Source organism: Panicum virgatum, chromosome 9K (assembly GCF_016808335.1).
Source record: "Panicum virgatum strain AP13 chromosome 9K, P.virgatum_v5, whole genome shotgun sequence".
NCBI lineage: Eukaryota > Viridiplantae > Streptophyta > Magnoliopsida > Poales > Poaceae > Panicum > Panicum virgatum.
The window spans coordinates 29732986-29760469 of NC_053144.1; the positions used below are offsets into that span (position 1 = coordinate 29732986).

At 44.2% G+C, this 27484-nt stretch overlaps 3 protein-coding genes across 3 annotated transcripts; all 3 read left to right on the top strand.

The window, feature by feature from the left end:
• Positions 1 to 8295: 8295 nt before the first annotated feature.
• On the top strand, positions 8296 to 14478 carry LOC120651178 (pumilio homolog 23-like). The gene is made up of 10 exons (XM_039928589.1): positions 8296 to 9074; positions 9193 to 9556; positions 9622 to 9927; positions 10002 to 10166; positions 10358 to 10501; positions 11013 to 11132; positions 11220 to 11399; positions 11822 to 11970; positions 13236 to 13418; positions 13542 to 14478. The coding sequence occupies exons 1-10, from the start codon at positions 8740 to 8742 to the stop codon at positions 14110 to 14112; spliced, it is 2517 nt and encodes an 838-aa protein (XP_039784523.1). The 5' UTR covers positions 8296 to 8739; the 3' UTR covers positions 14113 to 14478.
• A 540-nt stretch (positions 14479 to 15018) lies between these two features.
• Positions 15019 to 16231, top strand: LOC120651179. Its single transcript, XM_039928590.1, has 2 exons — positions 15019 to 15395; positions 15578 to 16231. Exons 1-2 carry the CDS (start codon positions 15042 to 15044, stop codon positions 15962 to 15964), a joined length of 741 nt encoding a protein of 246 aa, XP_039784524.1. The 5' UTR covers positions 15019 to 15041; the 3' UTR covers positions 15965 to 16231.
• A 9340-nt stretch (positions 16232 to 25571) lies between these two features.
• LOC120651180 (nodulin-related protein 1-like) lies at positions 25572 to 26957 on the top strand. The gene is made up of 2 exons (XM_039928591.1): positions 25572 to 25958; positions 26219 to 26957. Exon 2 carries the CDS (start codon positions 26242 to 26244, stop codon positions 26728 to 26730), a length of 489 nt encoding a protein of 162 aa, XP_039784525.1. The 5' UTR covers positions 25572 to 25958; positions 26219 to 26241; the 3' UTR covers positions 26731 to 26957.
• Positions 26958 to 27484: the final 527 nt, after the last annotated feature.

Sequence of the window (27484 nt, forward strand, 5' to 3'; positions counted from 1 at the left end):
ACCGGTCGATATGACCGGTCTTACCAGTTGAGGTGAACTGATCTGACCGGTTGAAGGAGTCGGTCTGACTGGTTGCTGTCTGTTTTGCCATCGCTGCACATATCGGTCGAACATCTCGTCCGTCATAGGACCGATATGTGGCATGGTACTTCTGAGGGGTATTGATGGCATGTTATAAGCATGAGTGGAATATGGTGGTGTAGAATTTTCCAACTCATGTGTTCGGTGAAAGTTAGCCAAACTATGGATGCTTGTAAGTGGATCTCAGTATGTTTGCTGAACTACCAACGCGTTTGTTGTCATTACCGTTTAACCACCGAAATAATGCATCGGCATTCCATATGGCGGTTGACTCGCCGGTAAAGTTACCGATGGTTGAGGGATAGGAATCTCAGTAGATGTAACAGTAGAATTAGGCGATGTATCATCAATTACTGGTTGCTTACCGGCTAATATCAGCATCTTTTCAGTAATTAAATCAACTAATCACACATCTCTCTCAGCGAACAAATTTTTAACTTGCTCCATGGTAACACTAGAAGACGTTGCACTTACAGGGGCTGTTACCTTGACAGATGCATCCGTGGTAGGAGTAGAAGATGACAGAGTCGGCAGGACAAATTTTTCCATCTGGATGACACCTCGCCGAGTCTTCCCATAGCATGAGATCAGCTTCTTCTTGGGTTCAACTTCTATTTCCTTGAGCTTTCATCTCCAAAGCTTAGCGCTGGTCCTCTAGAATCTCATCATACTCAGGATTAATAGCGTTTCTGGGATCGATCTTAGATTGGTCGTCAGCCATACTTGCCTATGATGACTTCTTCTTTCTCGGCGGAGTTGCCAAAATATGTTGGCGTCAATCTAGGACCAACACACGAACGCACTAGATCGCGCGGTGTGAGGAGGAGCTCGATGCAGCGCCTCCTACGTGGGGCGGTCAGACCAGTCGCTGGGGTGAGACGGCGAGATCCGACGAACGCTCGCCCGGGGGGGACCCCGTCAGGGCAGGCGCACGTAGGTTTGTTCTAGGGTCAGCAGGACACCTAGAACACCTTCAGATGTCGCGGACGAAGGAAAAACAACAGATAGGAGGTTGGAAAAGCTAGGGTTTGGAGATAAAAGTAAAGACGATAAAAGTAATAGATTGATTTTTATTTTGATCGATTGGATACCCTCAATCGATCATGACTCTTTATATTTATAGGGTGGGTGGACTTATCCCGCAAGAAATTCTATTATAAGATCTAAATCTATGAAAAACACAAGTTGTACTCGAACTCTGTTTGGACTGGTCAGACCCACCGGTCAGACCGGTCGGTCATGCCAGACCAGCGACAACACCTAGATCGGTCAGGCCGCTCGGTCGGCCTAGTCTGCTGCCAATTTTGGTTGTTAACAATAATATCAAATTTACATGTAGCTCACGAGCCTAATGCGTCCAGCCCTATCCACGGATACATGTGCCTTAGAGTTTCGAATATTGTTATGAGCAGGTACTCAATCCGCAGCTCCCCCACCTAGGGATGGCACCCAGGTGTGGGTGCGACAAAAACCCGCCCGCAGCAAAACCCGCAAGGCTAGGAAAAAAACCCGCCCACGACAAACCCACGGGTGGATTTTTGCACCCGCACCCACACCCGTCAGGTTTCGGGTGCTCGTGGATTTGGCAAGATATAGTATGAAAATAGATAGATTTATAATTTGAACAGACAAACAGCTGATTTCAGCTAGCAACAAAGCAATAATCCTTAAGTTCGAAAGTCTTCACTGCGACAAATCACAATTCAACAGCACAACAATTAAGTTTAACCCACTAAACATATAAAAAATTGTTACAGCCATAATTTAAATGATGAAAAGTGTTGAATTGGGCTGGGCCAAAACTACATGAGCTGGGGTTTATAGATATGGTGCGGCCTCTGGGTGAAATTCTAGACCCGCAACTGCAACACCCGCATGTTGCGGATCCAGGTGTGGGTGCATCCGTGGGTCAAAATTTGAACTCGGATCTGCACCCGTTGGATCTAAAAGCCGCGGATATCCGCATCTGCGGGTGCAATTTCCATCCCTGTCCCTACCCGTTGCCATCCCTATGCTCCTAGACTCTCCCGTCAAGGCTCAGGGGGTTCATCTCTGTTTCTTAAACCCTTTCCCTTCTCTCCTCCCTTGCTCTTTAATTCCCTGGCGGCACCAACTGGGCTAGCGGCAGAGCCATTCCTCACGTCTTCGCCCAGCCCTTTGCCGGCGACGAGCTTCCACCAGGTCATGTATGCCCGCCCCTTCTCTTTCCTTCTGCTGTGCGAGACGGAGCACCCCAAACCCTAACAAAACTATTTGTATTCAGATCTGATTCCCTTATTACAGTATGTTACCTACTAACTTTGATTTCATATGCATAAATTATCGGGTGTACATGAGTACACCTATGTCCTATACTGGGTCCGCCCCTGCCCAGTTCACACCGTAGGATTCGTGCTCCCAATTTCATAGTAGGAATCACCTTTGCGTCATGCTGCTTAGGGTAGCTACCCGCTGTTGCTATGTGTATTGCAGTATCCGCCCCTTTCTATAGGATTATGGGTTTATTGCTACTTTTAGAATGCTTATTCTGCTTCGTCCCATATGTCTCGTTTCAGAATAGTTAGTTGCTACGAAGTGTTCATGAGCAATGGTTTGTGTTGGTTCGAAGGCAATTAGCCCCAAGGGCAGCAGACAAAAGGGCTTCATAGCAGTGGCGGAGTTAAAATTTCAAAGTTGGGTATTCCCTGACCCTTAATTTTGGTTGAATCTAATATATCTATAAAACAAATAAGTATTAGCAATCTATTACAAAATATACGTAATACAAGGACTTTACACTCTTTATATGGCTACTCTTACACTATTCACACCATGTTACAATACCATATCACTTCTTTATGTATCTATGTCATCTTCCAAATAGCCTATTGGCATTTCACTTGATACAGCAAGAGAGATGAGAGCACCTCTATTTATAAGTGCCCATGATCATTGATGCCAACTTCCACGCTCTTCTGTTACAAATATCTAACTCTAGATTTTTCTTTTATCCTTATCCACTAACCAGATATATTTTTTATGATATTAAATATATAGTTTCTACATTGTTCCTTCCATGGTCATGGAGCACCGCAAGTATACATGAATTCTCACCATTCTTCTAGAACCTTCCTCCAAGTATGCATTACATATTTGAAGAAGTATACATATGTTTAAAGTTTTCGAAAATGGACACTTTACAAATATTTACGGAGAGATGAATGTATATATTAGACTTAAATATGTGAAACTATGAATGCAAATATGCAATTGTGCTAGCAAACAAAATAGCAGGGACACTGAGGCAATCTAAACCATAATGATTTTCTATCAAGTAATATCACCAAAGGTTGTGACCTCGAAAAAGACCTTTTATATAGAAGACATGTATGAAAACTACTTAATCATTGCTCACAAAACAATATATCATTCCCAGATCATTCAGTTCTCACTCTCTTTGTCGGCAGCGGTGCTCAACTACTAGACTCTAACACATTGTGTTGCTCCCACCTTAACATGTACTAGCAAAAATGTTTGCTATGACTTTTTTTCCATTTTTTTCTTGCAATATTGTTCCTATGGTTGGTCAACGTAGGCGTGAGGAAGGGGATCAGAGACAGACTGTGATCCTATTTTTTACATTAACTCATCAAGTGATTGTTGACAAAAATATTGTATGGTGCGTAGTGTTTACCCATCTACTATAAAGCCGAAATTTGACGATAGTAGAAACCAGCTGTGGGGGCTATTTGGATCAAATGGGCTAAAGTTTAGCTTAGTCATACCAAATGTTTTCATGCCAATTAGAAGGACAAAATATAAGCTAATTGTAAAACTAATTGCATAAGTCTAGGGCCAATTCACAAGACATATTTTGTTAAGCCAAATTAATCTATAAATAACATATATTTACTATAGTATCATGAGACATATCCCTTGCCTGCGTAATGGCACGTCATCACATCGCTAGATCATAATTTTTAGTCAGCACGTTGGATGTTAATTAGGCTACATCTTTAATATGAATTTTTTCTGCTCTTCCTCCGTCCGTTTGATATATGAGGGAGTGAGTATGCCCGCATGCAATGTTTTCGCATAGCGCCGTGCGACCGCTCGTCTTGCCCCTTTTCTATCATTCGTACGTCCGTCTGAGGCCTGTCCGAGGGAGTGAGTCCATTCGTACACTAATTATAAATTAATTGCATAAATGAATACTAATTTATAAGATGAATCTATTAAACTTAATTAGTCTTTGATTTGTCATGTAGTACTATATAACATAATTTAACAGAACACGATGCTGATGTCCCTGTTCAAGAATCAGATCCAATCATCAATGAAGGTAATATGCAAAATTTGCTATCCATGCCATGCCACAATCTTATACCTTGCTGACCTAAATATTGTTGCAAAATTTGCTGCATGCAGATGAAGGTGAATAGGCAACAGCAGACCTTTGACCTAAATATAGCTATAGGTATTGATTGCAAACCTAAAGATTTTTGCAAAATTGCTTAAATACATATGTATTCCTACCCAATGACAAATTTGTAGATGAAGACATTGATGTCTACGCTGAGGAAGCGCACATTGTCTTGGAAGAAAATGAGCAGGAACCTTTAAGTGATAATTCAGGTATGCTGAAAATTTTATCATTGTTTTATGGTAAGTGAATGTAGATGTCAATTGGGCTGTTGTAACAGGATCAGACCACAACCGCCCAGGGTAATACAAGTGGTAGTACCAGAAGGAGGAAGTATTTGACAAACAAGCAGAGACAGAAAATATATGAAGATTTGCTTGAGAGATGTGTCATTTCAAAGAAAACTAGCAAGATTACACAAAAGAAGCATAGTACAGCCGAAGTTGCCTCCAAATTCAATGTTACCATGAAAGTTGTCCAATCCATTTGGAGAATAGCAAAGAGAAGCCGTGAAGCAGATGAACCAGTGGATGTCAGTTCAAAAAGGGCAAAGAATTGTGGTCGGAAAAGAGTGGATGTAGATTTGTCTCAAATGCTCTTGATTCCTTACAACAACTGGACAACAATTAGGTCATGTGCAGAAGCTTTCCATGTATCAAAGTCTAAGCGGCACAAGTTATTCAAAGAAGGACTGATCCGTCGCCACACTAACTAAGCCATATTTGAAGGAATTCTCGCAACAGACCTCGAGGAACATTGGTCACTGAATCTATCAATGTAAATAAAGATATAAGTAGGTCTTTCTTGATAACTAAGGTTATCCCAGCTATTCGCAGAGTTTGGCCGAGAGAGGATGCAGGGAAGACCATATGGATTCAATAGGACAATGCCAGAACACATGTTGCCCCAAATGATCTAGTATTTCAGGAAGCAGTTGCTCAGACCGGTCTAAATATACGCATAATGAATCAGCCCCCAAACTCTCCTGACATGAATGTCCTTGACCTAGGCTTCTTTGCATCTCTACAGGAAAAGTCATACTTAAAGAATGCTAGAACCATTGATGACATTGTCCAAAACACACTAAAGGAGTATGAGGACTATGATACAGAATTGGTGGACAAGGTATTCCTTACCCTACAGGGCTGTTTCATAGAAGTTATGAAAGATGGAGGAGGTAATGGATACAAGATACTCCATTTGAGCAAGGATCATTTAGAAAGGTTTAGCATGCTCCCAAAAAGTCTGAATTGTGATATGGACCTATATCTAAGTGCTTTGCAGTTGCTGAATTCAGAGTAGTTCTACATTTGGTAGAGGAAGTAGTACTTGTATCTATATAAAAATATGACATTCTACAGTGATGCATTATAAAGGCTGAATGTTACTCTTATTGTTGCGTAAATCATTTCGTATTTGCATAGCATCGGTCATCATAAGTGCTCACATCTCAATTTTCATAGCATCAATAATAACAAAAAAACTAAATTTGCAGGACTAGTCTTACTGATCATGCTTCATTTTTCTCAATATCTCGGCATTGTTAGCCATAATGGTGGCCAGTAGCTCAAGAACAAAATCTCTATCTTTCTTTTGCTGTTCGGGTAGGACTCCCTTCTAGTCAGCTGTTGAGGTCACTGCAGAATAAAATTTTATTATCAGTACTGCACAATTGAAAGAGCGCAATTAGCTGCAACAAATTGTGGATGCATGTAAACGAGAGTACCTAGCATGTTGGGTTCGTTTCCGGCATCGGCGGCCACAATTTGTGAATCATCGAATTGGGTTTCTGGCACAAAGTCTTCACCTTGCGAATCTTGCAGCACAGCGTTGCTAAGACCAACCTCATCGGTCTGTCTGATGAAAATGTAGTCCTCGCCGGGCCCTTCTTCAGTGTCTTGGATGAAATCCACTCCCTCTTCGACGATGCGCTTCTGTGGCCGCGACCACCAGATACTGCCCCGGTTCTCCCTGTCGCGGCGGCAGATCGGCCCTACTCTGCCATGGACACCTTCACGACGCCACTTGACCCTCCCGCCGCTCCGGGCTTGCCTCAGGATGGACGGATAGAGGGGATGGACTCCCCTTGGTGGGGATTGTTGTCCGCGCATGCTTCCATGGACGGGATCTCGGCGGCAGAGGAGCAGACCAGCTAGGGCTACAGGGCGCTGGGTCGTGATGCAGTGATGGGGGTGCGGCGGGGAAGAAGTTGGGGCAGAGGCCGGCGAGGTTGGTGCGGCGGAGGCCGGGGAGGGGAAGGGTGCGGCGGAGGATGGTGCAGCGAGGTTGGTGCGGCGGAGGATGGTGTGGCGGGGGACCAACAGCGGCGAGGTTGGTGCGGCAGAGGCCGGGGAGGGGAAGGGTGCGGCGAAGGATGGGGAGCATGCGGCGTCGGGGAAGATGAGCTGGGCGGCGGAGGATAAGGGTAAGTACAACAGTGTAGACAGCTGCCGTCTTTTTAGCACAAACAGACAGCTTAAATAGACAGATTGTACAATAAGTTGTCTGTTTAGTTGTCTGCAAGGTGTTTAATTCATTCTTTGACATAGAAATCATGGTGATCTAGTGCATACTTGATCCTTGTTGCCATTTTGTTGCATACATTGAAATAATTTGCATGGAAGCCTAAAATCATATTTATTTGGACTTAATGCACTTATGGAAGCCTAAAATCATATGAACAAGTTAAGTGGAAATAAATAGTTCTACACTTTTTTCATGGCATCTCTGGGATCATATAACCCTACTGTAAAAATTTTACCACTAGCCTAAACATAAAACATCATGAACAAATAGACCTATGAAACTAAAGCCTAGAACAAGATTTAGCAAAAACTATAGCTAGGGGTGTGATCTGACCCTGCAATTTTTACACGGAGCTCAACATTCATAGTCAAAATTAAGTCTTGCGGGGGAGCACTATGGGGTCGTTGCGCACCTAGGGAGCGTCTTGGTGAAGTCTGGGGCGAGCCGGAGGCGGGGACGCGACGCGAGCAGGGTTCGGCGGCGGGGGCGGGCTGGATTCCGGCGAGGGGAGGGGTTGGCCAGCGGTGAGCTCTGGCCAGGGAGGACCAGTGGGCTGAGGGGAAGCGGTTCTGGGGATTAGCTTTGGTCGGGACGAGCTCAGGTGGCGGCTCGGCGGCGACGTGGTAGCCGGCTGCAATGGTGGCCGCCGTGAGCGCTGCTTGAACTTCTCCGCTAGTCGCTGCCGCATGCCGCAGGGGAGGGGAGGACAGAGGACCGGGGGGCTTTGCGCACGGGATCCTCACCGCCGATGCCTACCCGCAGCGGCTCGTACAGCGAGCGCTAGAGCCGCTGCTTTGCGTCGGAGCACGGGCTTTTGCCGTCGACAGAAGAAGCGACATCTTCGCTCTCTCCCCATGATTAATGAGGTTTGCGTCGTCGTATTTCATCACACACGAGGTAAGTCGACGAGGTCGCCTCTGTGTTGTACATGCCCTAACGACGCTAGGAACGGCGTTTCGCTAGAATAGCGACAGGGGGAGGAAAATAGGAGAGTGAGACCCACCTGAAACCCAGAAGTCTTTAGATATGAGTACACACTTTGAACCCCAGAAGTCTTTAGATTTGAGGACGGAGGGAGTATGTTAATTATAGATTAATTAGATTTAATAGATTTTTCTTATGAGTTAGTCCCAATTTATACAATTAATTTTACAGTTATTATACTTATTCTAATGTATTTAAATATCTAATGTGATTCTGATGTAAAATTAACTCTTATCGCACAAGCATAGAGATTTTAGCGATATGATATATTTATACGAGCCACACATAGACAATATTTGTTGGGCTCTTAGGGTTAAGGTTAGGGAGACTTGGTTACCTAGCTAAGACCCAACCGGTCCCTCCTCTCCCCCTCCCCGGTTCCTCCGCGGCTCCGCCTACCGCTCGCCAGTCCCTAGCATCTGCTGTGCCGGCGACGCGCGCCACTCCGACCCCGCCGCCTCGCTCCCTCTCTGAGCTCGCTCGCCGCCGCGCTCCCCGCCGACCCCGCAACGTCCCCTCCGACCCCGCCGCCGCGCTCCCTCTCCGACCCCGCCGCCGCGCTAGCCGCCGACTGACCGCGGCCACCGCTGCCTGCGCGGCTCGTCGGCAGCAACGTCAAGGAGGTCATCTTCAACAACCTCCTGTTCGAGGTCAGCCCCACCAGTTCCCTTGTATCCTTCCTCCTCTTCTCCCATCCCAACCGTGAAAAGCACGTTTTTTTTGGGAGGGGGAGCGGGTGGGGGCTGATGTTGGGTATTCCTGGGAATACCCAGGAATCACTGCAGCTCCGCCCCTGCTTCATAGATGGAGGTCCGGATGACAGCTCACTTAAGAAGAGGGGAAGGAAGGATAAGGGTGAGAAGCCCAGGAAAGGGGGGCATGGTTCGAGGAAAGGACCTTCTCCAGGGAAACCTCAGCATGGGAAGGTTAAGAAGCAGAAGAGGAGCGATGATGGGAAGAAAGGGAAAGGGCGAGGAAAGGACCGTTCAGGAAGCTCCGTGGTGATGAATCCTGGGGATCTCAAGAATCAGGATGCACTGCCGTCCTCCAACACATCAAAGCCGGTGCAAAACGTTCTTAGGTATGATGGAGCTTTCTCAATTTACCTGTTCCTTTTAGTTGTAAAGATGGTGGCACTTTATGTATGAAGATGCTATAAGTGCTAAGAGGCTTCTTTTCCCATGTTCAACAATCTGTAGGAAAAGAGTTGATCCTGAAACTGCAAAGTACTTTATGGAGATCTCAAATCTCTTTGATAACAAGGAGATTGATCTGGATGAGCGCTCGACAATATGTGCTAACGCCTTGGAAGAAACAAGAGGAAAAGAGCTTGAACTTGCTACTGATGCTGTTATAAGCCACACCTTGCAGGTTCTTGTAGAAGGCTGTGAGTTGGATCAGTTATGCACCTTCCTCCGCAATTGCATCGGGTCCTTTCCAGTAATTGCCATGGATAAAAATGGGTCACATGTTGCAGAAGCAGCTCTCAAGTCACTTGCAACACATCTCGAAGATGAGACCTCCAGGATCATGATAGAAGAGATACTGAACAAGATATGCAAGGTACTCCTTTTTTATGGGCAATATATTTTCTTGCGATAGAGCTTGTGTTTGAGTCGTTGTTTCAGGTTATTGCTGCAGATGCTGCCAATGTGATGTCCAGCTGCTATGGGTCACATGTTCTTCGCACTTTGCTTTGTCTTTGTAAGGGTGTCCCGTTAGAGTCACTGCAGGACTTCCACACGACTAAGAGATCTGCTGTTCTAGCTGAGCGGTTGAGTTGTGGTACAAATCAATCTGGTGGACATGGTCCAAAGAATTTTGAAAATGGTTTCTCAGACATGTTTAAGTCTTTTGTCAGAGAGATGTTGCATAATGCAAAGGCTGACATTGCAAACTTACGAGTTGACAAGAACAGTAGCCTTGTTTTACAGGTTAGTGTTTACATTACACAGAATATAGTTCTGAATTTTCCTTACTGGGTAGATCTTAACATATCATTCTGCAGACTGCACTGAAACTATCCTCCGGTGATGATAATGAGTTGCATCATATAATATCAATACTTCTTGGTTATGATGACGATGATACTGTAGAGAAGAGAGATTACAGTGAAAGAAAGGAGGAAATTGTGGCATTACTTGAAGAAAGTGCTTATAGCCATCTCCTAGAGGTATTCTTTTGAGATTTCTCATATAATGCTTGCTTGAACAATTGTTGTCTGCATCATTATTTTCTTTCTAGCCTTCTGTTTTATGTTCTTTGTGTAGTGTAACTTGAATAACTAGGGAGTGGTGGCCAAATCCTGATCATGGTGCGATTTGGCATGTAGAATAATACTCATTAGATGATAATGCCTTGCAGGTCATTGTGGAGGTTGCCCCAGAGGAATTGCGCAATGGTATGCTTGTAGGTGCTCTTAGGGGTGCATTATTTGCAATCTCATCTCACCACTGTGGCAATTATGTTGTGCAAGCTTTGATATCATCAGCGAAAACCTCAGATCAGGTATACAGACTTGTGCAACTAGAAACCTAACCGAATGTTTTTTCAGCAAACTAATCTTCTATGCTGATGTAAATGATATATTCACTATTCACATTGCACTGAGACATTGAGTTTTTTCATTAATTTGTAAATCATTGTTCATGTTGAAAAATTGTAAGACATTAAAACATATCTGCTTGCTTGGATATTATGACTGGTTAATATTAGTTCTTGACTGTTGATACTGAAAATGCAACATGCACCCTTCGAACATGTAGCTGAGTGTAACATGCATTTGCTGACTGGGTACAATCTCTTGTCCGCAATTACCCCTTTTTGCAACTATCTGTTCTACAATTTCTTGATGTACTACTTATGGAGGGGATAGATGAAATTATGTACTGAATGTGATTTTTGGTTTGAATAATTTCCTCTACTTGTTTACATTTCTTATTCCTATTTGCCTATTGGATAATATTTACCAATCTGAGATTTTCTTTATTTCATCTTGATAATACCTTTTTCCCCTCAGATGAATCAAATATGGGAGGAACTTGGTCCAAAAATTAAGGAATTGCTCGAGCTAGGAAAAACAGGGGTTGTAGCTTCCATCTTAGCAGCATGCCAGCGGCTTGAAACTTATCGCCTTGAGGTCTTCATTTATGAAATTTTGGATTTTACATAATTATTCAAGAACTGGTTCTCACTATGTCTAATTTCTCTTGGTTATGAACTGCAGAGTTCTCAAGCTCTTTCTGCGGCATTAAGTTCAGATTCTGAGTCTCCTGATAGCATTGTTGCACATGTACTGTTTCTTGAGAACTACCTACGGGAGAGATCTTATTGGCAATGGCCTCGTGGTACAAAGATGAGTGTCCTGGGTTGCTTGATGCTGCAATCGATTTTCCAATATCCACATGTATGTCAAAGTTGTGCCATTCTTTTTAAACCCCATTCCTCATCACTTCAGTGCCACATGGCAGCAATAAATCTCCAGTTTATAGTGGCTGGTGCTGACTGCTCATTGTTCACCTATTTTTTAATTGTTTCTCTTTTGGCTCATTTTCTACTTCACTTTCCTCCCTAGCTTTTGGCCTATATGTTGCTGTAACAATGTCATCTTTCAATCATCAGTTTGACTGTTTTTCTAACCTTGTTATTCTTAAGAGTGTAGTTGCTACTTTATTTCTTGAACAATTATATAGCAATATGTGACCTAGTAATCTATTGTTTTTGGCTTTTATCTCTCTGACATCTTAACCAAATTGTTACCATCCTTAACCTAACATTATTGCATGGCCTAGGTGTCTAAAACCTTACTCCTGCATTCCTTTGCTACAGCAATATATACGACCATATGTTGCAAGCTTGCTGGCTATGGAAGATGATCAGGTCCTCCAAATTTCCAAGGATTCAGGAGGTAGCCGTGTTCTTGAGGCTTTTCTAGGTTCAAGTGCCACAGTAAAGCGAAAATTTAAAGTATTTGGAAAGTAAGCCTAAACACCCCCATCAATTCAGAAACTGTTTCATAATTTTCCTAAAGTGTGTTAAGATAATAGTGATCAACTTCATATGATTTATTATGCATTGCATAACATGTGCATATTTCACTAGTTAAGTAATTGTGTTGACGTGCACGAATAGTGCTGTTATATTTATTTTCACTTTTCTGCAGCAATCATGTAGGGACAGTAAAACTATAAAAGGTTTGGTTGAATTCTCTGTTCAAGTAGGCTAGGATAAAAAAGGAAGTTGTTTTCATGAAGCTCAAATGTGCTCTGTGCAAATCACGTAGCCTATGCGAAATATCATTTTAAGCCAAATATTTTTTTTTCATCGAATGCTATCATACTATGCCTAAATATCAGTTTAAGCCAAATATTATTTTCAGCAGATGCTACCATAACCTGATCAAAACTTCAAGGCTGTACTTCTGGAAGGCATACCAAAACATATTTGAAAAAATTCGACTAACAAAATCTTTTATACACACGGCCAGTAGATGAATTGTCTTTTTTGTTATGTGTTTTCTGTATGAGCTGCTATGAATGGAAGTCTGCAACAGTATGGTACCCTGGGAAGCCTACTTTTTTGTTATGTGTTTTCTGTATGAGCTGCTATGAATGGAAGTCTGCAACAGTATGGTACCCTGGGAAGGGAATAAGCAGACAAGTAGGCTGCATTTAGGGTGTGACAATCAAGGCCATCATGACTTAGGTCATTAGGTTAATGTGGAACTTAAAAGTGGCTAGAAAAAAAGTTGGTGTGCTGAACTACAATCTTCCCAACAGTGTGCCATTTTGTACAAGCAGTGTGGCTAATTTATTTGTGCTGTGTTAGATATTTAGTACATTCCTGGCTCCGGCTCTGTAACTGTAGAGCTACTGGCAGAGCCAGAGGAGCCAATAAAATACAGTTTTGGGTGCTTCTCCTGTCCCCCTGGCCAATATGCAAGTAGCCGGAGCTTTTTCTCCCTGGCACTACAGTATTGCACCGTTCCACACACTGATCGTAGCTGAAGCCAAGCGTGCGGAGCCCCACCAAACGGGGCCTAATTTTTACCTGAAGTCCTTGTTTGCTATTTGTTAAGCTAAAATACCTTGGCATCTGAGTCTGACAGAGTGAATAATTTCATTGCTTTAATCCGTTTCACTGCTGATGAACAGCTGTTTTTGACAGTGTATTGAAGGAAAAGCCAGACTTATTTTGTTTTCTAGACTAGTCTTCTTTTTTACCAGTATGTACTATCTGGCAGGTTGCAAGGTCATTATGGAGAGATTGCTATGAATCCTTCTGGCTCATTCTTAGTAGAGAAGTGCTTTACTGCCAGTAATTTTTCACATAAGGAGGCTATAGTAGCAGAGCTGCTGGCTGTGCAATCCGAACTATCCAAAACAAGACACGGGTTCCACTTGCTAAAGAAGCTGGACGTTGATAGGTAAGTCTAATATTCAATGTCCTCTGATGCATATTGTCAAATAGTCTATGCTTTCAGTACAATATATAAAAGAGTTATTTGGTCCTTATCATGCTTACCAATGTTGTGTCCTTTTCATCACAGATATGCTAGGCGACCTGAGCAGTGGAGGGCTAGTCAGACTTCAAAAGAAACAACTCACAGACAGTTTGAGGTTGAATTTGGTTCTAACAGTAAACCTGTTGCACAAAATTTCAAAGAAAAGGTCCCTTCTCAAAGTTCCATGAAGAAACGGAAGCAGAAGTCTGACAAAAGTACTGAGGATGCCGGCAACAACAAACCAGATTTCACTCAGAATGGAAACAGTAAGAGGCCAAAATCTGCCAAGGCAACTTCTGAGAAAGAATCTAGCAGCAAGAAACTTGCAAGCCATGGCACCAGCATGGCATTCTTGAAGGACTCTGGCAAGAGGAAATCACCTGGTTTCCTCTCAGATAAACCAAGCCTCAAGAAACAAAAACATCAGAGACCCACTTCTCGTAAACCAGACGGCAAGAGGTTTGTTCAAGGTAGTAGTGCTAGCATGCTGTTTGTCAAGAACACTGGCAAACCAAAACAGTCCATTGCTGAGCTTGCTGGTCTGGCTGGTAAGGAGAAGCTGTCTGCGTCTGAAATCCGCAAATTGCTGAAGCCCGAAATGCCAGGCAAGAGCTAATCCTTCCCAGGCCGTGTAAGCAGGTGTAGGAAATTAGAAATGAGACTCTGATCTTTTGCCCCTGTTGTCGCAAATGTGATGTAGCAATTTTGTTTGCCATTTCCGCAACGTACGGTTTAAGATGGGCTTGTCTCAGAATGTGTTTCTTGTGCATGTCTCGAGACCGATTTCTTCTTTTGTTACATAGGTGCGCTAGTGTTACATAGGTGAGTTTCTTGTGCGTGTCTCAGAATGAGTCCAGGTCAAGATTCTTCTGCATATTTGGCCTCATTTCTCTCGTGCGCTAGTGTTGCATACCTGAATTGTAATAGTACCAACTCTGTTTTTAAGTATATGATGTTTAAATCAAGCTAATTACTTCCTTTTTGAGCTGATTAGCTTGTCTTAAACTTTGTATATCTTTTAAAATGGAGAAAGTATGTTATTGCAAAAATGCTAGTAGACGACCAAAGATATAGGAGAAGGCCATGTTACGAGTACAGTTTAGATGCTAGATACCAAGACACTAAGTAAACAATAATCACAGTGGCTGCAACAAGCCATGCTCATCGATTCGTCCAATGCGGTAGGCCTTGAAATCTGCTGGATCCGACTTGCCTGCTTCCTTCACATGTGCTTGTCCCAACTTAGATTCGCTGCACCCAGACAAAATGTTCAGCTGTCTCAAAAGATTCAGTCTACTACGAGACTTGCATGACCTAGGGCTTGGTCCTCATGCCGTCCTGCTGGAGCTGTCCAAAATATGTTCTGTTAGCTTGTTCTAATCTTGTCGATGGACTGACATATTATTAGTTTTTAGGTTAAGTTCCAGGTCAGGCCAGACACACAGGCAGTGTGCGGTGAACACTGAATCTCTGCCTGTGCGCCATAACAATAATGCCACAAATCTTTTGGATGAGGGAAAAGAACCTCCCAAATGTTGCTATCAAATGTACAAAAAAATTATCCAAGCGCATGGGCAATTTTGTCTTTGCGATAAGTTTGTAGCATCTTATTTAATGCCTGGCCTTTGTATTTACTGGGACCATGCATTTCCAGTTCAGCCTGCCCTACAGCTGCAGCTAGTCAGAAAGTCTGCTCATCTGCCAGCAGCCACTGACTACCTGAGCCATTGCTGCCAATGCACTACTGCAGCTACTAAATACTTGGCGATCCATTACCAATGCCATGGCCTGCTCTTAGCTCCAACTAGCCTCGGTGATTTTTGTTTTCTGCTGGCCAAGATGACGAAGAAGAGTGGTTATGGGAGGGCTACGTGTGATGCTCACCATGACCAATCCAAGGTGACCATTCAGTGAACTCATTCAGATTTCAGAAGTTGTAGATTCATATATATGGCATTTTTAACCCCTGCTCTTGTTCATCATCTTCTTCAAACCTGAACCATGCCGTCTCTTTTAAAAATTCATACGCTCCATCTCCATCTCACGTCTGAACTCCGATGCATTTCTCGTGCGTGTCTCAGATCACGGGAGAAGCAAATCAGCAAAAGAAGCATGGGCAGAGCAACAGTTCATCAGGGTACCAAACTCCTGCGACTGCGAAGAGGAAGACGTGGAGGAAGTACCTGACGTTCCTGTCGATGTTCCACAACAAGATGAAGCACAAAAAGTCGGATACCAAGGCACCAACCGGCCTCAAGCAGAGGAGGAAGAACCCGAAGCGCTCGCCCAGTCCAGTGCTCCAAGAATGCAGCAACCTTGTCCGCGTTATCCAGCGGACGGCGGCAGATTGCTTCGCGGCGGCGGCCGGCGGTGGTGATGAAGACGAGCTGCCATGTTACATGCAGCTTGACCAGGTGAGCTACGGCGTGAAGAGGGAGGCCTTCGGACCGATCTACCTCGTCACATGATATTTGGTGGTCTCAGTGCTAACTGCTTCACTGCTTCGTCGTTCAGATGCCATGGTAATCTTCTAGCTTGCCAAGCAAAACAAAGGTACCGTCGAGCAATTGAGTGATCTCCTGATTGAACCGGGAGTCATTCCTTTGTCAATTCTTGCTCGACATTGTTTTTCATTCTGGCTACTCGTGTTGATCTTCCATTCTGCTGGGAAACTAGGCTGGCCTTGCTCACTTTGCCTACTTTCATGTGACAAATGCTCCGTCTATTCACATGCACATCATCTGCGCACTTTTTATTGGAGGCATATCTGGTGCAATCACCGAACTGGTGAAAGCACCGTGCAATCAAACTAAAAAGATTTTCAAAAAAATTTGAAAAAAATCATGAATGTACATCTCGGTCTATCTCATCTACATATAAATTTCCACGATCAAATTCATCTTACACTTGCAGTTACAAAAAAGACAAATTTTCTGACAATCATTAACGTTCAAATGCAGCCCAAATTTATCTTTTTTGTAACTTGTTAGAGTAAGATGAATTTGATCATGAAATTTTATATGTAGATGGGGTAGACCGAGATGTACATTCATGATTTTTTTCAGATTTTTTTGAAGACCTTTTTAGTTTGATTGCACGGTGCTTTCACCAGTTCGGTGATTGCACCAGATATGCCTCCCTTTTTATTGCTCTGCTTCCCGAACAGAGCAGGGCAAAGGAAATCGAGATATAGGCAAAAAGTTTAGATTAAAGGCTCTCGTTAACGCGCGACATGTCGTGCAGATGTGGATAACGCGACCTCTTCCACTCTGCTCCTCTCCACAAGTAACCGTAACTCTATCCATCACTGGTTGCTCTCCCTCCAACGCCCACATAGCATTGCCTATGTGGCTTTTTTAATATGCAGTTTGTTCAAAAAAAATATTTTATTTTTTTCGTACGATCTCTATTTTGAATACCGATTGCACCGTTGTTCTACGTGATGAGACGAATAAAACTATATCCCATTTGCATATATTTTATAGACGTTTTGCACTAGTAGCAACTTATATATGATTTAAGTTTGATATTATTGAATGAGTTGCTACAATATACATATATAAGTTGCCACACATATAACTAAAGATAAAGGTTGCCAATTTTTTTTATAGGTATCATAAAAATAAAGATGCCACAAAAGGATAATCTGTTATAAGCATAAATTGACAAAAAAATTGTCATATACATAAGTTTTTACAAGCACAAGATGTCATACACATAAGTAGTTAAAAAGAATAAGTTGTCGTACACATAATTTTATATACAAATTTCATATAAAAATAAAAATTTTCACACATTTTTGAAAAAAGTTGACAAAAAACATGATATACACATGACTTGCCACACATTTTAGATATAAGTTACTACAAACAAAAATCTATCATACATTCGTACATATAAGTTGACACAAAACAGAAATTGTTATACACACAAGTTGTTACTACATTAAGCCGATAAACACATAAGTTGCGACAAAACGAGAGCAAATTGTTATATATGTTACTATCTGTTTATAAACATCGTCAAAATATATGCAAGTGGGGGTCTAATTTTATTCGTCTCATCACATAGAACACAAATGGTGAAACAGTTCTCGAAATGAAGATAATATAAAGAAGATAAAATATTTTTTATAAAGAAGCATCGTTCAATAAAAAAGCATACATGCAAGGGTAGGATGGGATGGGAGGACATGAGGGAGGTGGGGCGCACGCGGTAGCGTTTTACCGCGACTAATCTTTGTAATTTTTCTCATATTATATTGTAAATTTTCACCACAGATTCCCTACCTTAGGCCTAGGGGTGGGCATTCAAGTAGACCAAATCAATCAGTTTCCTCAATTTTTTACAAAATTCGTCTAAAAATAAGAACCAATTGGTTCCTTAAATTTCTTGAGACCTTAAATTTCTTGAGACCGATGACTTCAGTTTTGGTCAGTTCAGTTCGATATTCGATTCTGACCAGACCAGCCGATCCCCAAATCCACAGACAAAAACTGATCTTCAAATTCAAACAGAATGAATCCTAGATCAGCAAACAAAACTACAACAGGCGGGGGAAGGAAGTAGGAGCGTCGCGTGCCTTGCAGCCGGGGCGTCGAGCAGGAGCGGGGCTGGCGGCGTGGCGCGTGGCTTGGAGGTCGAGGTGGGCGAGTGGGTCTGGCAACCGAGTGGGGACTAGGAAGGGCCGAAGCAGGGATGGAGACTAGAAAATCTGCTTATAAACTTAGGGTTAGAAGGAGTTACTGGGCTAGGCTGTATATTCTTACTGGGCCTATAACATATTTCAGTTACCCGCGGTCTGGAACCGAATTAATTGCATTTATTTTGGTTATTTAAAACTCAATACCGAATTAACCGCATTTAACTCAAGACCGAATTAACCGTATTTATTTTGGTTATTTAAAACTCAAAACCGAATTAACCGTATTTATTTTGGTTATTTAAAACTCAAGACCGAATTAACCGTATTTATTTCGGTTTTTAAAAACGGAAGACCGAATTTCTCTGTGGTTAATTCGGTTTCGGTCTCGGGTAATTCGGTTTGGTCTTCGATCATGGTTAATTGTTCCTAGCCCTACTTCGGCCTAATCACAAGGCCCTTACTTAGTGCTAAACTTAAATTGGCTTAGATTGTCCCGCGGTCTCCCTTTCCCTAATAAATTGTCAATATCAAGAAAAGATATGCTCCAACAATTTTTTATTACATCTACTTTTCCGCCAATAATTATTAGATTGTCCCGATATTTCACCCCATCTCCTCTCAAATAAAGGGAGAATTTGGGCTCTCCCAGTATGTTAATTATATTGAGATGAGATTATTGGGGCACCGTAGAAGCGTCTTCCCCGATATATAATTCATAAAAATGGTATTGGAATGTTCCAATAATATATTATTGGAAGATGTTTATTGGCAACTGCCGGAGATGCTTACTTCTGATTCGTGCTATACGATTAAAATGGTGAGGCTATATATGATTTAAATAATGCATGCGTACGAACTATATTTTATATTCAGCACATTGCCCAGGCATTATTCTTTAGAGATTCCGAGCTTATCTCTCATGAGTGAAGATAAATCAAGAAGCTGCGTCCCTCCTCTCGTCTATATAAGCAGAGGCAGACGTCCAGGCAAAGGACATCCCGAGCAAGCAAGGAAGACATCAGACAACCTTCGAGGTCCGGAGTGCACTCTTGTGTGATGTCTACCTTCTCACTGTTTTAAAAACTACTGCTACACAAGAGTGCACTCCCAGTCTACCTTCTCACTGTTTTAAAAACTTACAAGGAGACACTCCAGGAAATTGATAAACTACGGAAACGCTTCCTATGGGCGGGAGACAGAGAAATCACCGGCGGCAAATGCGAAGTTAATTGGATCCGATGTTGCCTACCGAAGCAAAACGGGGGGTTGGGAGTGCTTGACTTAGAGAAATTTGCACGAGCCCTTCGCGTTCGCTAGCTCTGGCATGAATGGATCGCCACAGACAAAGCATGGGTAGGCACAGAAACACCTTGTGACGAGGCCGACCAACAACTCTTCACGGCTTGCACTAACATAACGTTAGGCGACGGGAACATGACGAGCTTCTGGCACTCCGGGTGGCTCTCCGGTCGACGGCCAAAAGATATCGCACCGAACTTGTTCCTTCTGTCAAAATCGAAGCGCCGAAAAGTAGCGGACGCTCTAGACAACGATAACTGGATCAGAGACATAAACATCTCCAACGGAATAACGACAACACACCTCCAAGAATATACACTGCTCTGGAACTTGACCTGTCAAATACAACTACGCCCAGGACACGTTGACCATATCCGATGGAAGTCACGGAGTCCGGCATCTACACGGCGGCCTCAGCATACGAAGCACAGTTCTTAGGATCCGCCAGAGAAGTGCACCTAAACTCAATTTGGTGCACTTGGGTGCCGCCAAAATGCAAGCTTTTTGTGTGGCTTATTCTGCAAGAACGCGTGTGGACCTCAGACCGTTTAGCGAGGCGTGGTTGGGAGCACAGCCCAGACTGCCTGTTATGTCACCAGACGTTAGAGACAGCAAAGTATCTTTTGGCAGACTGCAGATACACTAGAAGAATCTAGGAGTACATATCCACTTGGGCTGAGCAACCACATTGGCAACCGAGAGTGTGGAGACCATACTCATCAGTGCAGAATTGGTGGGACATGATCACCACATCGACGACAGTCTCCCGGAAAGCCGGTAGGAGCCTCACTCTTCTAGTGATCTGGGAGCTATGGAAAGAGAGAAATGCAAGAGTTTTCCGGCGATGAGAAGCATCTACATTAACCTTAATGACAAACATCAAAGCAGAAGCTGCTGCATGGATGTTGGCATGCGCAAAAGACTTAGCGCTATTGTTATCGCGAGAATAATCTCTTTCCTTGTTCCGGCTAGCCGGCTGTTTTTAACTCTTCTCTATCAATGAAATAGGCACCGTCTCGTGCCCGTTCGTTCAAAAAAAAAGCAGTAGTGTTTAGCCATCAACTATGTAGTATCCAAGAAGACTATTGTACCGCATTCGTTGTAAAGTAATCCCGTTCTTAGTAGTTGTTTGTGGGCTTTCCTGAAAGAGAAAGCCATATGTAAGCATGTTTGTTTTAATAGAGTAGTTTACTGTTGGAAATCCCTTTATCTTCTGGTCCATTTATGCGAGACGAGTTTCTATGCTAAGGACCCTATAGGAGAAACCTGACCGATATTGTTCTCGTTTAAGCCCCATGTTTGTTGTATGAGAGAACCTCATGGCTGATGAAAAGTGTTCCCTTTGGGTGGAACTGTCTGCGGAGATCATATGGCTCATTCTGTATAGGCATGACTTGAAACATCAGAAAAGGTTATTACCTGCTTCTTAGGGCAACTTGCGATAAATATGGTGAGTATTGAGTAGGACTATCACAACCGCTGAGACACCCCGGCAGTGCTGTTAGTTTCACCAACCCGCAAAAATCATGGAATATATATTGCTCGCCTAATATATTCATCTCGCTCCAATACCGTGTTCAAAAGAGATGCAATATTTTACATGACGGAATATTTTATACCCAATTAAGTTAATCACAGATGCAATATTTTACATGATGGAATATTTTATACCCAATTAAGTTAATCACAATTAGCTTAATTAATCACCATCTTAATACCCCTCTCAAGAGAAGCCATGCCATCTTAATGTGTTGGCCGCAATATTCTAATACTCCGCTATCATTAGCATATAATATTTATCTACTAATCACACTTAGCGTGTAATATTTAATTCCGTTGAGGGGGCTCCCTTTTCCGGTCAGAGGGTCTTGCCCTGTCTCACTCCCCGGTATAATGGAGTGGTGGCAGCGCGGTCATGATGACGGCGTGCGGGATGGCGCCAGTTGACGCCCTCTCCTGTTTCCCATCCGTAAGGACGAGTAGGTGGCACAGTCTATACTGTGACCCTGTAAGCGGGTCCTGTTGTGCAAGCGGGCGTGGCGTGCGGCAGAAGTGGGCGAGGCGTACGGCGGACCTGGGCGAGGCATGCGGCGGAAGGGGGCTAGTTTGACTGATGCGTCTGCCCCTTCGAGCGGGGCTCCATAGGCGCCCGAGTCAGGCCGCAGGGTGAAGACCGAGCCTGCCCAGTCCTCAGTCGAGAGACCACCACGTGGTACCCCGTGCAGGGTCGAGGTCCATGCGGGCCGACTATCGGGTCGGCGACTTTGTCGTGGTTTCGTGGGCTTATTTGGAGAGGCTCAATAATTAAGTTGGCATTGTTTGTTGTATGCCCCTTGAGGCCCCCGGGTCCATAGCCCCATCACCAGAAGTTTTGGTTTCAAATCCAGAAGTTCTGGTTCTTCTCCGGTATTTGCAACTTTGGTTGACTCTCAACTTATCTTTGTTGGAAATTCTTCCGCTGTGCTTCCTAACATCATTCCTAGGGTCCGCTGTGACTATGTAATCTTGGTGATTGGTAGAAGAGAAGCTAGTCTGGGTCGTGTTTTGGCACATAGGCGGAAATTTTCGTTCAAGAAGTTTTTATCGGCTCCCATTCAATCCTGTAGCGAAAATGACCTCTCATGCCATATTTCAATATAATGTTTTGGTGATTGATATAGACAACACAACACTTGGACTAATATGATTGTTAAGAAAACCATTCTCAGGCTTTTAGGTTCAAGTGATGACAAAGAGAAGATAGGCGTAGTTAGGCCCGAAGGGCCACCCCTACGGGGGTTCCGCTTCGGTCCAAGGGACAAGAATTGAGGCATTTTGCTATCATCGGTTAAACCGACGTAGGGCAAAATGAACTCACCGGTGCAATCACAGAGAAGGTCTGAGGGCTAGGGTTTTACACCGGATTAACCGAGGCTAAAGAAATTGCATATGTCGGTGCATTGACAGATGAAGACAAAGGAAATTCTATACACCGGTTAAACTGACGATTAGATATTGGTGAACGTCGGTGCAGTTGTCCAGCGAGTTAGTTTTTCAGCAACTACACTCACCGGTTAAACCGACGCTGCATCGGTTGATTACGTCGGTCGATTGAAGTAGCCGTTGAAGTATAACGGATAGTTGGAAAATGCACTCACCGGTTAAACCGACGCTGCATCGGTTGATTATGTCGGTCGATTGAAGTAGCCGTTGAAGTATAACGGATAGTTGGAAAATGCACTCACCGGTTAAACCGGTGATGACAAAAATGGGAGCATCGGTTTAACCGATGATAGCAGTTTTTGTCAGCCTTTTTCCAACGGCTAGTTTGGGGTGTGTGGGCTATATATATGCCACCCCACGGCTCATTTGAGAGTGCAGGAGATCATACAAGCATACAAGAGTAAAAGATCATCTCCAACCATCCTAGAGTTTCATTGTACATCATATAGGCTTGTAATAGTGATTAGTTCTTGTGAGAGCTCTCTTGAGAGAAGTCTTGCTGCGGCAAGCAACTTGTGATCTGTCGTGTGACCCTCCGTTTTGGTGTGGAGTAGCAACGACACTTTGTGCGGGGGAAGAGGAGGCCCCCTCCTTGGTGGAGAAGCTCCGTAGTGGATTTCGGCCGGGTGACCAAGAGAGACGGTGGCAGTGCACGAGACTTAGTGTCTTGTGGGCACTTGCCTTTGCTTGCCGGCATCGCCTTGGTGGCATAGTGCAAGACGTGATCGGAAGAGCCTCGGTGTCCCGTGGACATAGGCGTTTGTGCCGAACCACGTTACATGACCGTGTCTACTCGGGAGTTTGCATCCCTCTTGCACTTCTCTTTACTTATCGTATTACGCTTCCGCATTTACTCTATCTTGCATGCCTTTACTTTCCTAGTTAGTTTGATTAGGATTGGCTATAGGTTGCAAATTTTTAGGGGTAAGTAGAGAGTAGCATAGATAAACCTTAGTCATAACTAGCATGTGTAGGACGTGTTAGGTTTATCTTATGCAAGTAGTTTGAACCCTAGGACAAAAAGCGATTAGTGACCCTATTCACCCTCTCCCCCTCTAGGGTCGGACACCCCGGTGATCCTTACAAATCCCCCATCTGGTCGCCTTTTCGGTCCCACCATTTGAGCTTAGACTCTGCTGATACTCACTACTACAAAAATGATTTGTAGAGGCGGGTAAAAATATATTTTTAGGGACGGATGTGCTACCCACTCCTATTTCTGCAGCTACAAATGCTATTTGTAGAAGTGGATAACACATCCTCCCCTTGAAATGGATTGTAGGGGTGGGTGAGGAGCGGTCCCTATACACCCATTTAAAAAACAAAAAAGGTGGGCCCAACTGCCACCAACGAGCAGTCCTGAGCCGCCGCGGCACGCGCCGCTCCGGCATGCCGCCGTGGGTTGACCGCCGCGCACCGCTCGTTCTCTCGTACTCGCCGCTACCGCCGTGCGCGCGCGCCGTCGTTGCTTGGCCCTATTGCCGCACACGCCGCTCCCACCAGCGCTTGTCCGACGCAAACCCCCCCCCCCCCCCCCCCCCCCCCCCCCCCCCCGTTTCAAGGTCCCGAATGCCGCGCCGAATCAGGAGCTCACAATGCCGCATGCCGCCAGCTCGCATTCACAGTGTCGCACGCCAGCAGAAGTGGGCATTGGAGGGGATCCCGAGGAGGGTGATGTTGGCGACGTCATCTGAGAGGTTGTCGCAAACACAGCCGTGTGCGCCGTCGAGGCCGGTGGCCTTGTCGGAAAAGGAGGGGAGCGAGGAGTTGGAGATGGAGTTGGCGATGGAGGGCGCATTGGCGGCGAGGGCATCGAGGAAGGCTGGGTTGGCGTCGAAGAGCTTGAATCCCGGAGTAGCGCTGCCAGATTCCGCCACCACCGCCACTTGCTTGAATCCCGGAGTAGCATTACGATATCCCACCACCACCGCCGCTTGCTTCAATCCCGCCGCCCGCCTGGGATTTCACAGCCGCATCACCGCTTGTGCGACCGGCCGCCGGAGATTTGAGCCATGTCGCGATGCTCGTGCTAGTCCCTGGCCTCCAACTGTGCGCTGCCTGCTGAGAGAAGAGATTGGTTGAAGAGGTAGGAGAGAGAGTACTGTGAGAGCAAGACCGCGTTTGGATGGCCCCGGTGCTTTGACCACTAATTATGGGTATTAAATAATTTAATTATGAAACCATCTCCACAACTATGATACTGTAGCTAACGAGGTCTTTGACCGTACAAATAAGAGATGATTATGTGGGGTTACTGTAGCATCACTGTAGCCAATCATGATGGAACTTGTCTTATTAGATTTGTCTCGAAAAGTTACATCCATTCGTGAAAAAATTTCACAAATAAATTTCGTTTAGTGCTCCATGCATGCATTCGTTTTTTTGTGAAAAAATTTTCACAGTGTCATCCAAACACGGCCCAAGACAAGGAGATAAAGAGGGAGAGAGACAGAGCACGTGGGAGAAAGATAAAAAGATAGAGAGAGTCACTTTGAGCCCGCCCCTAGTATCAAAATGCGCAGCTGTTTTCCAGCCTGCCACGAGTTTTCAACTCGGCCTTGCTTTTTAGGGGCGGGTCACCTCCTCGTCCGCTCCTAAAAATGGGCGCCATTTTTAGAAACGGGTGAGGGGTTGATCTGCCCCTAAAAATAGATTTTAGGGGTGGATTATTGCTACGGTAGCTTCGCTCTATTTATAGCAACGGATTACAATTTGATCCGTCCCTAGGAAAAATTGAAGCATTGCTATAAATCATTTTTTGGTATAGTGACTCGTCAAGCCAGCATTTCCTGCTCGCCAAGTAACTCGCACTTGGCGTCCCCCGATCCATAAGGACAAGTATCGGCCCTGTTGGCCACTTGCTTCTTGTCCTAATTAATATGCCAGGCCATTATTTCAAAAATATCTCCATCTCTCCACTGTCTTTGCTCAAAAAGCATAGAAAATGCTGACCCAAAATGAATGCTTATTAAACAAGAGCCACACACTAAGGGCAGATATTATCTTTGTCGTCATCCAAATCGCACCATACACGAGTATAGCCCCGCTCTATTTATAGCAACAGGTTACAATTTGATCCGTCCTTAAAATTTTTTTAATTAGAATATTACTACAAATAGTTTATGTAGTAGTAACAGGACAAGCCAGCATTCCCTGCTCGCCAAGTAACTCGCACTTGGTGTCCCCGGATCCATAAGGACAAGTCTCGGCTCTGTTGGCCCCTTGCTTCTTGTCCTAATTAATATACCAGGCCATTATTTCAAAAATATCTCCATCTCATCCTATCACACATCCACCGTCTTCGCTCAAAAAGCACAGAAAATGCTGAACCAAAATGAATAATGCGCATTAAACAAGAGCCATATGAAATTCAGTGCCGACACTAAGGGCAGATATTATCTTTGTCATCATCCTAATCGCACCACACACGTAGCTCTCACTACACAGCCCAGCACCTCCTTGCCTATAAAGATATGTAGCTTCTTCCATCCCTGTGCCACGGACTCACTACGGTTCTGAAGCCAAAAAGATCTGAAGCTGTGTTTTTAGTTCCAAAATTTCTCACTCCAAACTTCACTATTTATCTATCACATTAAATCTTTTGTCTCATGTATGGAGCATTAAATATAAATAAATAAAAAATTAATTGCATAGTTTTGATGTACACGACGAGACGAATTTTTTGAGCCTAGTTAGGTCATGTTAGGACAACAATTACCACAAACAAACAAAAAATGCTACAGTATCCGATGTGACTCTTTTTACCAACTTTTTACGGATTTAAACACAGCCTGAGAAACAAAGCAAAGAATCTGTCCAATGGCAGAGGGCAAAGACTCCGGCGACCTTTTCTCCAGCAGCAAGCTAGTCGCGGACGCTGCCGCGTCGGTGTTCCAGCATAAGAACGCATACAACATTGACAAAAAGGAGATCGCCGGAGCAGCTGCAGATATCCTGCACGCGGCGTCCTCTTACGGCAAGTTGGAGGACAGGCCGGCCGGGCAGTACATCAAAAAAGCCGAGGACTACCTGCAGAATTTCAGCTCTGGTCCGACCGCTGGCGTTGAGAAGCCTGCAGGCGACTCCCCAGCCCCTGCCCCCTCAGACGACGCGCCGAAGCATGCTGAGCCGGCGGAGGCGCCCAAGGAACCGGAGCCTGTACCTGCCGCGAAGGAAGGCGAGTCCGAGGGGTTCAGACTGGACGACGTCGTGAAGGGCGCTGAGCAGCTGGTGGAGAAGCAGGGCGGCGAAGGCGGGAGCGCCGGCGCCGGTGGGCTGTTTGAGATGGCCGAGGGGTTCCTGAAGTAGAGCTCACATGCATGCACCCACTGCTTTCAGCTGTCGTAATCTGCATGCTTATCTTTGGTGTGTTTGCTATGTAATTAACTGCTAATAAAACCACGTTTGTTTCCATCCAGTCGGTGTGGTCAATGGAGAAAGCGTTATTGTCCTGTACATGTTCGCAATGTTTGTAGCGACTTGTCATTAAAACATGAAAAAGATACTGGTGCTTTTGTTGGTGGTTGGCGAATTTAGTGCAATCTTTAACAGTTTTGGTTAATGTCCCTTTCCCCAATCCTTTGTTGGTTAATCTCCCTTTCTTCAACCCTTCGTTTAATGGGTTCTAGTGCAGATTATGGCCTTGTCTTTGAAGAGCCGCAGTTGCGATCGGTATTGATGTAAGCATCACTATTCGCTGCAAAGGCAGCAGCCATGTCCCTAGAAAGGGGTATTAAGTACTGGGTTGTGGTGCAACCCGGTTCTAATGCACACTCATTAAGATACTAATAATAATCCTTCACGGAAACTTGATCCGGTACTAATGTTGACGGCTCATAAATACAAAATCGATACCATCAACTTCTGCATAAAACATATAAAGAACTAGGTGATTTCCCCGCGCGCGTTGCTGCGAGATTTAAGAGAGATTTTTGATAAATTATGACTAAATGATGCAAAAGTTTTTTAGGTAAAAAATTATAGAGTATGCAGCATTACAATGTATAGTACTTAGATTGAGTTTGCTAAAAATATGAAACAATGAATTTTTAAATAAATGTAA